Consider the following 16,300-nt stretch of genomic DNA (forward strand, 5'->3'; position numbering starts at 1 on the left):
TAGATTGCATTTCTCTTTATCAGCATGTCCATCCTTTATCATCTATCTCTTCACCTCTACCGCCCACATCCACCTCTGCTTTCCGTGCATTTCTTTTTCTCTTTCTCTCCTTTCCTTTTCTCTCTCCTCTTGTCCTTGCCCTCTCTGTTTGTTTTCCCTAAAGCATTTTGATTCTTTATTGCAGTTTGAAAGAGGAGGGAATAGGCAAAGACCACCGGCTGTCTATTTGTCTGTCTGTCTGTATGTGTCAAGGGAGGTCAGACTGAGAGATGCGAGGGAGAGAAGGCACATGCGAGATTTTGCTGTAGAGTCACAGCCGTTGGATGAAGATATTAAGAAAATACGCCCACACCAGAGATGTTTCGTATTCACAGAAAAGCATTTATTCTTTTGTCATGCTTTCTGTCCATCACTTTGTGTTGTAGTGAAAAGACTGAACAGCTCATTCTTTCACATTCTTACGATGCATACATTCTGGGTAAAAAGGTATAACTAATGCTTTGGTCATCTATATGAGCAACCTCACAAACATGGTCACTCGAGAGCACCTTAAGGCAGTTTGACCTTACCCATTCGGCTGAGATACATTCACACATCGAACAAACATTGTAAGACATAAATGTGTCATGGTAACATCCGAGGGACAAAAAGATCAGTATTATTTGTTTCAGTACTGTCTCAGGGTAAACACAAAACAGGATATTGCTGGAATTAACAGTAGATCTTTACCTATTGTATTAAGGAACTTTAGATTGCATTTCTCTTTATCAGCATGTCCATCCTTTATCATCTATCTCTTCACCTCTACCGCCCACATCCACCTCTGCTTTCCGTGCATTTCTTTTTCTCTTTCTCTCCTTTCCTTTTCTCTCTCCTCTTGTCCTTGCCCTCTCTGTTTGTTTTCCCTAAAGCATTTTGATTCTTTATTGCAGTTTGAAAGAGGAGGGAATAGGCAAAGACCACCAAAGAAAGCCATTGCCTTCAGCAAGCTCACCAAGAGCAGCCCAGACAGTCGTTAGTTGCACCTTCCCTCCTCACATGTTCATGACCAATGGTAGACATTAATCTGAATGTTGACCAATCTGTCAGTAAGCACATTTTTCTTCAGTAATCAATTCATTTCAAGAAACAGTCTTTCCACAGTGTCCTTCATATATTGCCTTGTCTTGGATTCAGTCCTAGTTTTTAGCATTTTGCCAATTCTTTTTTTGACTATAGCTGCAAGCTGTTGACTGGTTTGATTTCAAATTGATACTTTAAATGAGAAAGGATGGAATTTGCTGGAATATTCAGAGACAATCAGTTACATTTGAATTTGAAAAGAAGAATAAACAAAGGGAAGTCTTAGAACAATGTAGGTAGTGTATTTTACAGTAATAACTCAACATATTAACAGTATTTTGAAAGACATACAGTAAAAAAAGGGCATTCACACTCTCTCACACCATTGATTGATCTTTCCATGCACTACCATAGAAATAATATCACAGACGTTACTCACAGTGACATTCTTGGCCATTCAGAACAGTGACAAGCATAAGGCCTTTCATAGCGTTATTTACAGCTCCCTCTGCCAAGATGTCATATTTACACAAGTGATAATTGCTGTCATAGCTGGTATGTGATGTAATGAATTCTTTCGCCTTCTCTTGTGCATGCTCTCTGTCTCTCCTGCGTGTGCTTTCGCTCTCTCCGTGCATCTTAAATTATAGCTGTATTACAACACTTTCAAACTCATCACTCCATTGTGCTTTGTCTGTCTTGCTTCGCTGCTGCACACCGTTCCTTTTTGTGCTTTTCGAGTCCTGAATGATTTTGAGACCCTTCTGTTATAATAGACCAAGTATAACATTCGATCGCTGCTTCCAAAGGGAATCAAAAGATTTGCTCATTATGCTATTGTTACCAACTAACTACTGAAATAATGGAGCTGTGGCGTTGTTGGAAAGAGGGTGTCGTAGTGACATCACAAGCTATAATTACAACTATCATAGAAGCACTTAGAGTGGCTGAAAAGTCTAAAAGCATACAAATATTGTACGTAAACCTAAGATGGAAATTTCTATCCTTTGTCTGCACTGACTGTAACAGAGATGCCTTAGAATACACTTGTCCTCAAAAAAAGAAGGACCGAGTATCTGCTTAACTAACCAAGCCCTCTGAACAGCTTTCATTACTTTCCATTAAGGGCCTGTACTGCCCAACGTTCCCTGCTTACCCACTGTATCCTAAATCAGTCTAGTGCCCTCTAGATACCAGGAACTAGAGGCTCGAACTGAACAGAACAGAGATACAGGTGAGGCTGATAGTAAACAGGAATCAAGGCATTGAAGAGTTAAATTGAGCAAACAGGGTTTTCCCTCCTCCAGAGAGGAGAAAAATGAGGGGGAAGAGTGTTCTTCTTGAGATAAACAGATTCAGCCAAAAAGAAGATGGATGCAGACAGTCAAAGCAGACATGGAGAGTAGTAAGAGAACAGAAGATGAGGAGTGAGAAGTAGAGGAAGATGGTGGCAGAGAGTCGAATTCGGGAGGGCACTCAAGCTCAAAGCAGCGCAGAGAGGTGATGCCGGCATCTTCATTGCCATAGTTGGCCCAATACTCTTCTGGGTCAAGCTTGGGAAGAAGAGCTTCTTCCTCCCCAAGCTCATATTTTGTGGATGTAGATGTGATTGAGGGATACTGGGACTTGAAGGGGTATGCCTTGGTCTCGGAGGTCTTCTCAAAGATGCCCTTGGAAGTGCTGACGGGCTTGTGCTTGGAGAACCACCAGCGGGTCTTGGTGCTGAAGGTGGTGGTGGTGGTGCCAGAGAGGGAGCTGGGGTCGGGAAGAGGGCACAGGGCGAAGTCCATCTCCCTCAGGAAGCGCAGGTCCTCTCCACGACGAGAAGCTGGGGATGAGCACACAACCTCGGAGCTGGACACACGGGCGCCTCTGAAGAACTCCCACAGGGGACGAGCCTCGCAGCCGCAGGCCCAGGGGTTGTTGTTCAGCCGCAGGAACTCGATGGAGGAGATGTCACGCATGGCCTGACCGGGCAACTCTGCCAGGGAGTTGTTGAAGAGGAAGAGCATGGTCAGCCGGCCCAGGTCGCGGAAAGCACGGCGATTGACTTGACGGACCCTGTTGTCGTGCAGCAGCAGACGGTCGAGGTTGACCAGGCCACGGAACACGTTTTCGGACAGAGTGCGGATGCGGTTGCCGTGCAGGAAGAGCTGGCTGAGGTTGATCAGGTCAGCGAAGAGATCGTCCTGGATGAAGTGGAGCTGGTTCTCCTGCAGGTAGAGGAACTGCATGCTGTAGAGCTTGTGGAAAATGTCATGGGGAAGGGCGGCCAGCCGGCAGCGGTGCATGTGGAGGCTCTGGAGCTTCTCCAGGCCGCGGAAAGCTCCACCCTCAAGGCGGTGCAGGTGAGGGTTGTCGCCCAGATCGAGCTCCTCCAGATCGCGCAGCTCGCTGAATGCACCGGCCTCAATCCAGGTGATGTTGTTGGAGAAGAGCCACAAAACCTGGTATGTGATGAATTGGTGGACGGAAAGGAAAGGAAAAGGTAGAGGGAGGGAGAGGTAATGAGGTGAAGATATTGAGAAGGAATACAAAATGAGTAAATATCTCATAAATGTACTCTCAAATGTATATTCACAAATGTAAATATTAAATGTTCTATTCTGTCGCACACATAGAGCCTACATACACTTCCTTACCTGTGTGCCAAAAGCAAAAGACCCCACTCTCAGTTCAGTGATGCGGTTGTTCTGCAGAAAAACGCGCTGGGATTCGTAGGGCATGCCATGGGGCACAATAGTGAAGTTCTGCGCCTGGCAGCTCACTGTCATGGGGGTCGGGTAACACACGCACTGGTGAGGGCAGTTCTGCGCAGGAACGGGTTTTACCACGACCAGCCAGACAACCAGCCAGAGCGAGAGCGCGCCTGATGGAAAGAGAAGAGCGCGTCACATCACACAGTCTTAGTAGCTAAAGCGCAAGTTTCCATTTTGGAGAGCTCTCCAAAATTATCTGTAAGTCTCATCTTATCCTTTGCATTAATTCATGATAATAAAATGATTTGATTTGGAAAAATTCACGAATCTCCGAACTAATTACTACAAATGCACTCATATGTTTTACTCATTATGACAACATCTTGGTTTCCATCCATTTACGTTGTGACAATAATTTCTCTCATTAAGAACTTTTCGGAATTTCAGTTCACAAGTAAATCATTTTAAAGTGGTCGAAAAAAGTGCGATTTAACATTGTATTAATTGCATTGTTGTAACTTTAATTTTACTGACAGATTTTAAGCACAATTTTTACAGCCTACAGCTCCGAATATTATTCTCTTGATCTCTTTGAATATAAATGTAATTCCAAATGTAACTTTAAACTTTTAAATATATTCGTACATTTGCTAAGACTTGTTTGAATAAAGTCATAATTCAAAGCACTAAAGCATTCATGCAAAACATTTTACGCATCAAGCACAAAATATATATTCTAACCATGCTGCGTAAAACCAAGCATTTTCGAAAGCCAGTTTGGTCATATTCTAAATCTTGAAATAATTTGAAATGCATTCTTTTCCATTACTTAGAAATATAATACTTAAGAAATTCAGCATTTCAAAAGCATATTTACAATAAAGATGAACAGAGAAGAAGCAGAAACTCACTCTTAAAATTGTGCGCAATGGAGCTGCGTTGGCTCCGCGTAAAAGTTGATGTTTCCATTCCGAACCAAAGCCGAGAGCGAGTTAGCCTGAGGAGTTTAGCGACTGATTCCCTGCTATCTCCGCTGATGCTCTGGTTCCCGAGTCGGAGCGACTGAGAGAGTGCCGAATGATGGGTCCCAGGCCCAATTTATACCCGAGCGCAGCGCGCGCCTACGGCTGTGGGCACCACGGAATCTCTCCTACGTCACCAGTCGGGTCAAGCCCAAGCGAGGGTGGCAAACGGAAAAGGCGGCGCGGAGAGAGGAGGGGAGGGCTCTAACGCACCAGTTTGGACAGAGGGAAGTAGGACGTCTTAGCTCAGAGTTACGATTGTGGAGACGTAGTTGGAAAGGGCGGGGGAGCGCAGGCACGGCGCCCGGTAATGACTGAGCTGAGAGCATGCGAGGAGGATCGCACGAGGCACATGAAAGAAGCACACGGCTCGTTTCTTGGCTTTTTTGATTATGCGTCCCTTTGGATTATCTTGTCCTCCGCATTATTAATGAGACGCCTGAATGAAACAAACGCATTGTTTGCAGGGGAGACTTTATGCTCTGGAGACACAAGTCATGACTTCAAATATAGAAATATAAAGTTATAACACTGAGATAATGGTTAAGGGATTTGATAATGGGTGACTAAAGAATGCAATTACTGTCACTTACTGCTGGAAGGAAAGACAAACCAATACCAAATTTGGTCTCAGCATCTCCTATTTGGGCAGCTTCCTGGAATCGGCTAAACTATAAGCCACTTTCCTTTGAGTATCTCATTTAGGTACTCCAAAGCTTTTTGCATTATAGGTATATGCTGCATTCACAACACTAGTTCACATAGAATCATTAAAGCTAATAATAATATATTTTGTGACAATTATATTGATTACTTTAAAAGTGTATTTGTGAAAAGTGCTGCTTATGGTCATACAGCACCATTTCTGTAAGGGATAATGTAAAGTCAGCCATTTATTAACGCAAAACAAAGCCGGGCAGGTAGATCAGGACTCTGGCACAAAAATAAACAAATAAATGGACTTGAAATGATTTAATAATAATAATAATAATTAGTTACATTTATATAGCGCTTTTCTGGGTACTCAAAGCGCTTTACATGAAAGCGGGGGAATCTCCTCAACCACCACCAGTGTGCAGCATCCACCTGGATGATGCGACGGCAGCCATAGTGTGCCAGAACGCCCACCACACACCAGCTTATTGGTGGAGAGGAGAAAGAGTGATGAAGCCAATCAGTGTATGGGGATGATTAGGAGGCCATGATGGTCAGAGGCCAATGGATTTGATTATGTATGTGAAAAAAAGTGTGTCCAGGAAAACAAACCTCAAGCAATCATTGATCATTGTCTTATTAGTTTTCTTGTAGACACTATGAAGAGACCAAACAGAAGCACAGCTATGAAGGAAACATAGGATTTCAGTGTGAGTGGTCAGTTACACAAGCGCTGCCCTGGTCAGTGGTGCGACTGACCTATCAGAATCGAGCATTCCAGAGATCCTCGTAATAAACAGACAGACAAACCGAAAGACAACAGTAGACCCGAGGATGTCCATGTTGTTATTTAGCACCTCCTCCATTCGCTCAAGTTCTGGATGCCTCTTTCTTTTCCTCCCTCCCTCTCCACCTCCACAAAAACACAAGATGACTGGACGAACAGGCTTTCCCCGCTCCACCTACACCTACCAGCTGGACGTGTGAGTGTGTGTGTGAGGGTTTTCATGTCTCATGTATATTACCCTATCACCAACAGTCAGCCGAGTGAATGCCATGACTGACAGCTTCTGGGTCGTGGTACAGTTGTGTATGAAAACGAATTACCGAGCAACAACAAAAAGACTATGACGGGGGAAGAGGAAGTACAAAGTGTGGTTGGAAAAGAGGGGTTTATGGAATTAAAAACAAGGCAAAGAAGCGACACATGACTCATAGATAGTGGAACGAGAGGGATATGGGACTGCACTTAGAGGGATGTTGCGCATAAGGCTTGATTAGTGTGCGGGCCAGCAGCCTAATGCATTAAAGCTGTATCCCTGTAGTGTTCCAAGAGTGGCTTTGTAGTGCCCTAAGGGAGTGCTCTACAGTGGCAGCCCACATATAATGACAGATTTGCTTTGCCCTCTTGCATAGAGATAGCGGAATAAAATCAGCTCTGATAACTTTAGAGTCCTGCGTCATGAACCTCATTAGTTTGCTGTGCGTCTGAGAAATAATGGAGGGCGGAGGGGAGGTTTGGAGGAGTCTGACCCCCAAATTTACGGGGAACTTTACCCAAATGTAAAAATTATGACATCATTACTCACTCTGATGTTGTTTTAAAGCTGCATGACTGTGAAACACAAAAGAAGATATTTTGAAAAATGGCTCAATATGCTGAGTAAATGACAACTGAAATTTCATTTGTTTACATATTCTCGTAATTTGTAATTTGGCTACTTTAAAAGAGTCAAATACAAAGGTTTTTGGAAAAGTACATATACTAAACAGCATTTATAAACTGAAAATAAAACAAAGTTTAAAATAAAAAGTTGCATTGACATGAAATATATTTTTTACCTAATCATTTTGAATAAAAACTTCATAACTTTATGTTTTACGTGCTTCTCTCCAGTCATTTAGTCTGCTTAAACTCCACCACTTTCTAACTATCAGCTGCAAACTTGCATTGTGCTTTCATCCAATGAACAACTGATGGATCGTTCTTTTCTTTTTCAATAATCTGTTTCACCCAGATGTGCGTCACAATACGAAAGAAAAGATCTGTCACTATTTCTGCTTCATCACAGCTATAATTTACCAGCACCTCAGTATTAAATTAATTTCTGTGTTAATCAAACAAAAAAGACACACATAGTAATAAAACATAATTGGGGGACAGTTTATTCCCTTCCAAACACTGACTATCCATTCAGGTTATCTCTTACACCCAAATTGTATTTTGGCAGCTCATATTTCTCTAGACACAGTGAGCTGCCAAAATACAATTTGGATGTGAGAGACTAACATAAACGGATCATGCCCTGAAATGGTCTATAAAAAAATCTTTTTTTAGAGTCATTTTTCGTACACTTGAAATGGAAATATATATTTCACTTAGGAATCAGTGTTATTTTAGTATAATTTATATATTATTAGTTTTTGTTAATATTTTGAATTAGATTTTTTTTGTTTTACTTTAATTTTAGTCAAAGTTTTAGTAATTTTTTTGCACATTTTTATTATTTTTTAAAATCATTTATTGCTTTTAGTTTATTTAATTTGTTATTTTAGTACCCTAAGTTAAACTAAACAAAAATGAGAAATGTTGCCTTGGCATCTAGCCGAAATAATTTAAGTTTTTATTATTTAATTTCATTTAAGTCATTTATTTTCAGGTGGTGCATTTTTATGGTTTCAGTTTAATGTAATATTGAGTCTAGCTATCTTTGTTGTTTATATTATGTAAGTGAAGTACAGTATATATACGTACAGTGCTACGTTACGGATGTGACCTCATATACTGAGGCTGTCACTGTTCTCTTCCTGTGTGCTGTAATTCCCTTAGCTCTGCTCGTCTGGATACAAGAATAGCTACAACAAAGCCCAGAGCGCTGTAATCAGGTTTCAGGAGAATCTAATGATGCAGAACCACAATCAAACGTTAAAAACCCCTATGGTACCTTCACAGCCCCCCTTTACTCTCTGTCTCTCTTTCTCTATGTCTCCGTTTCCCCTGCTTGCTCATTATTTCTTCCTTCTTAAGCTCTTTATGTCTTGCTGCTTTTGTCCCCAGGGCCTTTTCATACTCCCCTGTGCACAGTTTATATGTTTATTATCAATGTTTTGCATTGATTAGGACCTTCATGTATATATTCACATATTTGAATTTGTGTAAAATTCTGAGGTGGTAGTGTCAGGATCCTTTCATGTTAATGTAAACTGTCATCACACCTACACCTGTCAATTAATTCCATAATTATTTATGAATATTTATAGTCTATAGGTGTAAATAACTTCTAAACATGCTATCCATGTATTTGAGAATGTCTACAGCAGCAAGTATAACATATGGATTATGTTTCTATTAAATGTGTCTTATATGACTCTTCTGTAACGGTTTCTATTATATGTCTCTTGTATAGAGCATCTGCTCCAATAGCCCCTCTGAAAGTGTGCTTTGATTGCTCTCATTAGATGAAATCCATCTTAGACACATTCGCTGGGCTTCTCGAAACAAAGTGTCCACTAGAGATTTGGCTGAAAATTGATGCTGCGGTTGACTAGAAGCGTTCATGTTGGCTCAAGTGGCTCATCTTGAAGACTTGAAGAAGTAAAATATAATGCATGTTGCCTCGACTGCGTAAGAAAGAACAATCCCAGTTGGATCATAGGACTAAAATAGTGTGACATACTTGTTCAGTAAAGTCACAGAAAGACCCAAATCTTATATTCGAGTGTTCCTTCAATTATGGACACTTTTGGCGCAGTCAAAATTAAATGCCCTCTAATAAATATTCTGTCATTCTTTTCCTCCCATTTTGTTTTGAACAAATTACATTTCCATCATCAAATATTAAAAGTTCAGGCTGGATTTTAAGTTTTTAAGTTTGAAATGGTTTTATTTTAAACTAGCATTTTAGATCTCAAATACACAATTAAATAATATTTTTTACCCTTATTTCACAAAATTACAGTTTTGATATGACTCAAAATGAAAATATTCTGTTCGCAAGGGATATTTCCCTTGAGTTTTCCTTTCTTCACACATTTCATATTTCTCATACCATATTTTCTTGAAGTCTCACATTTCATCATATCCTTGCTCTTCACCAGCACTGGAGGGTCCTTGGATAACAAGTGCAAATAAAACCTTTATTAGTAGCAAAATTCTAGGTCATATCAGACCAGAACTGAGGGACAGTCATAATTTGTTTTTAAAAAAAAAATTTTTACACAATAAATGCTATGAGTTTCTATTATGATTCTACATGCAATAATTATATATTTCTTAAAGGGATAGTTCACCCAAAAATGAAAATTCTGTCATTAATTACTCACCCTCATGTCGTTCCAAACCTGTAAGACCTCCGTTCATCTTCGGAACAGATCTTCGGTTGTTTTCGTTCAAATCAAAGCGTAAACGACATAAACAGCGTATCTGCGTGGCACAGCTGACACAAAACAGCATACGCAATTTACGTTCAGTGGATATTCTCCAAAATGGCGCTAGGGTGATGCGGAGGAGACGCATTGTTGAATAAAAGTAGTTTTTTTTTTTTTCTTTTGCGCTCAAAAAGTATTCTTGTAGCTTCGTAAAATTACGGTTGAACCCCTGATGTCACATGGATTATTTTACCGATGTCCTTGCTAAAACTTGAAGTATACTACTTTTTGGTAAGGGAAGGACCCTTGCTGTCTATGGGAGGGTCAGAGAGCTCTCAGATTCCATCAAAAATATCTTAATTTGTGTTCCGAAGATGAACGAAGGTCTTACGGGTTTGGAAGAACATGAGGGTGAGTAATTAATGACAGCATTTTAATTTTTGGGTGAACTATCCTTTTAAGATCATACTGAAACAAGATTTGTTTTAATGTGATCTAACAAAAATCAAAAAGTAAAAATTTGTTTGTTTTAATAAATTCAACCCCTGCATGGGATGTAAAAGTGCCTTCTAGAAACACTCATTTCCTTCTGGAAAGTTCTTCAGTCTAATACATCACTGCCTGCTATGACAACACAAGATTATAATTAGGTAGAGACTTCCAGTCACGCTTCAGACAAAAAGACAACGACAAGCTGTCAGACTTTTCCTGTCCGTCTTGACAGAAGCATTGTGTTTGGTTAATCATTGTCTTTCTTTCTCCTCTGCCTACTTACAGACCCACTTCCTCTCTGTGTTTCTCATACAGCAGTCATGCACCCTGCCCCAGCCATTATTTACTGATTTGATCTATTTCTGTAACAATGCACAAACTGAATCTACAGAAAAGTGTTTTGACACTTGACACTTTAAAATGACTGTCAGCTTACAACTACATAAATATCAAATCAGATGCCGTTTATTTTAGGGAAAGATAGCTTAAGCACGCTTTTCCAACAAAAAGTTTTGTGGTTGGGATACGATTCCTCTACACTTTTAGGTGGCCAAACAACAACATGTCCATTGTAAATTAGATGAACTACACTTGTGGTTATTCTGCTAGGGCACCTGTGAATTTGAGCAAACCTGATTTCATAGTATGCATCCACTAAAAATCATATTGAGAACAAAAAATGACTCAGTTTGTTATAGACGTTACACTTTATTTTGATAGTTCACTTTAGAAGTTCTACTAGCTAGTCAACTAACTCTTATTCGAATATTAGTGGACTATTAGGTTAGGGTTAGTAGAATAAGTTGAGATGTACTTGCAAAGTTACTTATAGTCAGTATAATGTCTGTTGGGGACCATCAAAATAAAATGATAATATTAAGCAAACAGTAATACTTTAATGACTTGTAGTTCCAATGTTACTTAGTTAGTAGAATGTCTGAAGTGGACTATCAAAACAAAGTGTTACCACTGTAGATGCCACTTATTTCGATATTGAATATTATACCTTTTTAAAGTATTCTTAGGCATCCAAATAGTTTTTGAGGCCAGAGTAAATCAAACTGTAAAGGTACAGAATTAAGTATACAGTAAGTTCAATGTAAACATAATACACTGAATGTGTCACAACACTAAAATACACACAGGTTTCTTTAAGTGTGTGTGTGATGACATCAACCAAGCCAACAAAAAAAGCAGCCTATAGTGGCGCTTCATTCAGACGCTTTGTGTTCAAATGCCTGATGCGACTTTGATTTCATTTGAAAAGCTTTTTCTTTTCCACATAACGTACTGTGGTTTGTGTCACCATTGTACGCCACGCTGAGAATAATACAATCATGAAAAGACCTCCATGTGATTCAGTGTGAATAAAGGAGGCTAGAAAGTGTTCATCTGACTCTCTCAGATCTTTGTACAGGGCGAGACGGATTATTAATTATGCATCGCGAAGTGCAAAGTGTGTCTCTGGTACACTAAGAAGCTGAACGTCACTGATGTTTTTGTAAAGCATTTCTTGTAAAGTCTGCGTCACTGCGCTGTGGTTCTCATCAATAGAATTTCATCATAATATAACAAAAATATTCATATTCTCAAGCTGTTCTATTTAAAATGCAAAACTGCATATGGGATGTCTTTGTGTTTTTACTGCAATTTAATGATATACTCAATTATTACATGCAGCCTATTATAATTATAGATATGCGCTATATCTACAGATACATACATCTGTCTATACCTACACCTATATATATATATTTATCATTTTTACCTCATCTAAATCTCTGTAGGTTGTGTGTGTGTGTGTGTGTATATTAGGGCTGTCAGTTGATTAAAATGTTTAATCTATTTAATTACATGATGTGGCGATTAATTAATCGCAAATTACATTTGGCTGTGAAAATACCCCGAAAAGATCATTTAAAGCTATTTTTGTGTTAAATGAGAAAATATTAAGTAGACACAAATAGTAGCTTTAGAAATAAATATTTTATTTGATTCAACATAAAATGTATTACACATAAACGTTTAGGCTACAACAGCCAAACATAAACTATGGAACATAAAAGAAGATAATTTGAAAAAACTTTTTTTCTTTCGTTCATGCAATGAAAGTCATTGGTAACAAAAACAGTTACCAAATTCCTTTATGAGTAATTAATTCACTCGATTTGTTCAAACAGCTGATTCATTCAGTAAACTCTGAGATGCACAACAGTTCTGTTGTGGCTTTATAGGTAATATTTTTGTTGGCAAAACTGAGCAAAAACAGACAATATTGTGTTTAAAATATAACACAATATTAACTTAATTACTGAACTGTTGTATAAAATCACATTTGCAGTTATATTCAGGATAAACAGCACTCGTGTGATATTGCTCTCCCTGCTCGTGTGATATCGCTTATCATATGATGATGCAGATTCGGCATTATGATTCGTCAGATCACCTGTCAGTCAAGCTCTTTGCAAAGGGTCAATTGGGTTGACCTTATACCTTATCATAGCTATCTATATTTACATTTATCTATATCTTTATCTAGGCACCCAAAGTGTACTTGTCTACGTCTCTATCTATGGACACCTAACTATATCTACATCTACGCATCTAAATCTCACTAAGCTATATGTATATCTATAGGCACCCATATATATGTCTACGTCTGTATCTACATCTATATCTACACCTACATCCATGCGTAGCAAACTCTTCACTCCTTGAGTTCTCTTTGCAGCTGTTGCATAACCGTGACCCACATCTTTCAGTTATTTTCTCACTCGTCTGTTTCCTCTGTCATTGATGATCCACAGTGTCGGCCTTCATTTCTCTCTTATTAAATCCCTCAAAGCACAGTCTTGCTCTCTCTCACATGTGCCTTTTGAGATTACAGTTCTTCCTAACTCTTCCTGCCTCGTTCCTTTGCTCTTTTTCTGTTTTTTTTTTTTTTGTCTGTTGGTGACATCCTCACTTTCCTCCTCTACCGTGCTGTTTTCCTCTCTCTCACTCCTTCTTTTCTTCCTCACCTTCTTTTCTGCGCTGACTCTTTGTCAGACTCAAAGAGATGGATGCAAGTGTTAGTTTGCTCACTGCCTTCTGTGTGTGTGATCGGTGTGTGGGCAAGTGTTCTGAGGGCAAAATGTGTAAAGTTTGTGTGTTTGTGTACAGACACAGCTACAGTAGAACTCTCTGACCCTGCATTGTGGAAATGTGCTTGTGTGATACTCAGCTTGGACCGTACTCATGTGTCTCTCCGTGAATCAGAGCAGACTGCGCTTGTCAGAAGGAGGGAAGCGTTTGAGAGAGTCGGAGCATAGAGGACCTACAATAATGTACAGTATTCGAAAAATAATGTGTTTTTTGAACATTAAAGCATGTCAACATATTCTGTTACACCAAATACACAAAATAATGATCTTTAAAAAAGCATCATATGACCCCTTTAAAGAGGAGGAGACGAACCACACATAGAAAAATGATTGGAGATCAAAACGTTCCTGCTTTAAATCACCCACATGCAATTACTGGAAAATAAAGTATTGATTGATATTGATCAAAGTAAATTTGAGCTAAAGTAGCTGCAGTTATTAGCTAAATATTGCAACATAAGCTTACCCTTTGGCTTTGAGGATTTTCTGACTATTAATAGTGCCTTCACGTGCTATCAGAATTATCGTAAATACGAGTTTCCTAGTCGGAAAATGGACATATAAGGCCTCTCTAAGGCTGTTTATGTCCAATTTCCATCTAGGAAGCTTGTATTTACTTTAATTCTGATAGCACGTGAAGGCAGCATTAGTATCAGAGCTGTCCAGGGGCATCAAAAAAAATGGCCGCCAAATGACTTGGCACAAAGGGACTTTATAACATTTAGTTAAACCTATCACTGTCATATGGTTTTGCCTGGAAAAGTCAGAATTTCTGTGTTTTTGTTTCTTGCTCTAAGATCGCAGTGGGACTTGGAAAACCCACTCAACGACGTGCAAAGCTTGATGCTTTTGCTTTGGAACTATTTGCATTGGTGGAAAAAAAATTCAAATAATTATTCCACCAAATTTGATCTGAAACGATAGGTACTTGATATTAACTTGTGGTTTATTGGACTGTTGTATAAGGCTGTGTCTGAAAGCTGAAAAATGCTGCGTCCGCAGGCAGCACACGGAGGTAGGAAGCCAGCAAGGCACATCCAAATCCAATGATCATTTCACATCCTGTGCGCTGAGATACTGTCTTCTGATTCATTTTTGAAGGCAGCGTAGATTATATTCTTTGCTGTCTATGATAGGGTGACCATACGTGCCATTTTCCCAGGACGCGTCCTGGCCAGGATTTGTTTTGGCTTTGTTTTCCTGTTTTCATGCTTGCTGAAGGTAATGATCGAAAAGTAGTTTGACCAATAACATGCAAGATATCCACTATCCTGTGCGATTGCATAACAGTTGAACATAACTAAAACAATGGCATCTGAAAGTTGCAGCTGCAATTCAGTTTGTGTATAAATATTGCCACTTTTTCAACTTTATACTTAATTTCTTGCGAGAAATTAGTATAGTAGTTATTCAGTATTTGTGTGGTTATGAGCAAAGTTCTCTCTGTTGAGTTATAGATCATTATACAGTTATGCAGCCTCAGAATCCCGTCTGAAATCAGTTTCAGGAGGTACCTTCAAGCTCAAGCACTGCCTGAGAAGTCACTGGCTAAAGGCTGTGACACACCAAGCTGACGGTCAGCTGCTGGCCAATGCCAGACAGTCGTTGACCGACTGTTGGCTTGGCTTTTGCAGTGAATTGGTTTTGGGCAGATTGTGTGACAGATCCCTCTGACTGGCTGTTCAGCTTAGCAGATGAGTGCATATGAAGAAAAAAGTGAAAGTAAAGAAAGCAAGCAAACAGCAAAGTCAAGGGGTCACATACAGTACAGATGGCTCTTCTAATTTTACATCTTCATCTTACCTGGGCATTCCAACATGCAATATGCAATATTTTCATAATGACATGGCTGCCTGGGATGAAGAAAGTTAAGACCGACTGATCAACAAGATCATACATAAACAACTAGTATAGATGTACAGAACATACATGCTATTTGTCCGTTGTCCGTAGTTTTTTTTATGTCGGTTTGGTGTGTCTGGCCTTTAGCCAATGATTCCTCAGCAGCAAGGCAACAAGTCAGCTGACTAAGCTTTCAGATTCAACCTAAACCTCTGAAAACACCTCTTCCATGAGCACACAATAACTAGCTAGCACTTTTGCACAACCTTTTTGCTTACACTTCTACCACCTGGTGCTTGCAGGAATTTGGCATTGTAGTAAAAGTCTTGCTTTTATTTTGTTACCTTCTGGTTTATTTCTTTTGCTTGCATTTCAGATTTGTTGCTTTGGATAAAAGCATTTTCTAAACGAATAAATGTAAAACCACATTTGCGATCATACTATATGCACTGAAAAAAAATGATACTACATTTTTTAAGGTAAGTGTTTGCAAACAATTTATTTTAGCTACATTTAAAAAATGTTGAAAGTTAGTCAACTAAATTTTTTATTAAAAAGTAGCTAAAATAAATGGATTGCAACCACTTACCTTTAAAAAATGTAGTAAATTCAAGGAATAATTTGTTTTCAGTGGTTATTATCATTAACTAAAACTAAAATGATAAAAAAAAAAAAAAAAATTTCACTACTTAAATTATTCTTAATTAAAATATATAAAAAATAAACGTTAACTGAAATAAAATAAAATTAAAACCTTATTTTGTTTCAGCTAGATTAGTTTAACTTAAAGGGGTCATATGATGCGATTTCAAGTTTTCCTTTCTCTTTGGAGTGTTACAAGCTGACTGTGCATAGATAAGATCCCTGAAGTTGCAAAGACTAAAGTCTCAAAACCAAAGAGATATTCTTTATCAAAGTTAAGACTCTGCCACGCCCCCCTAAAACGGCTCATTCTAACACGCCCCCACATATCTACCCCACTATGTGGAAATATTTGCATAATGCACCCAAATGTGCA

General features: G+C 39.0%; 1 protein-coding gene across 1 annotated transcript; it reads right to left on the reverse strand.

The window, feature by feature from the left end:
• Positions 1 to 449: 449 nt before the first annotated feature.
• Positions 450 to 4,819, reverse strand: LOC107730536 (reticulon-4 receptor-like 2). The gene is made up of 3 exons (XM_016541388.1): positions 4,673 to 4,819; positions 3,705 to 3,931; positions 450 to 3,509 (listed from the first exon to the last, which is right to left on the reverse strand). The coding sequence occupies exons 1-3, from the start codon at positions 4,728 to 4,730 to the stop codon at positions 2,418 to 2,420; spliced, it is 1,377 nt and encodes a 458-aa protein (XP_016396874.1). The 5' UTR covers positions 4,731 to 4,819; the 3' UTR covers positions 450 to 2,417.
• Between the last annotated feature and the right edge of the window lie 11,481 nt (positions 4,820 to 16,300).

The sequence above is a fragment of the Sinocyclocheilus rhinocerous genome, unplaced genomic scaffold (genome assembly GCF_001515625.1).
Source record: "Sinocyclocheilus rhinocerous isolate Xijiao unplaced genomic scaffold, SAMN03320098_v1.1 scaffold1570, whole genome shotgun sequence".
In the NCBI taxonomy this organism is placed as follows: Eukaryota; Metazoa; Chordata; class Actinopteri; order Cypriniformes; family Cyprinidae; genus Sinocyclocheilus; species Sinocyclocheilus rhinocerous.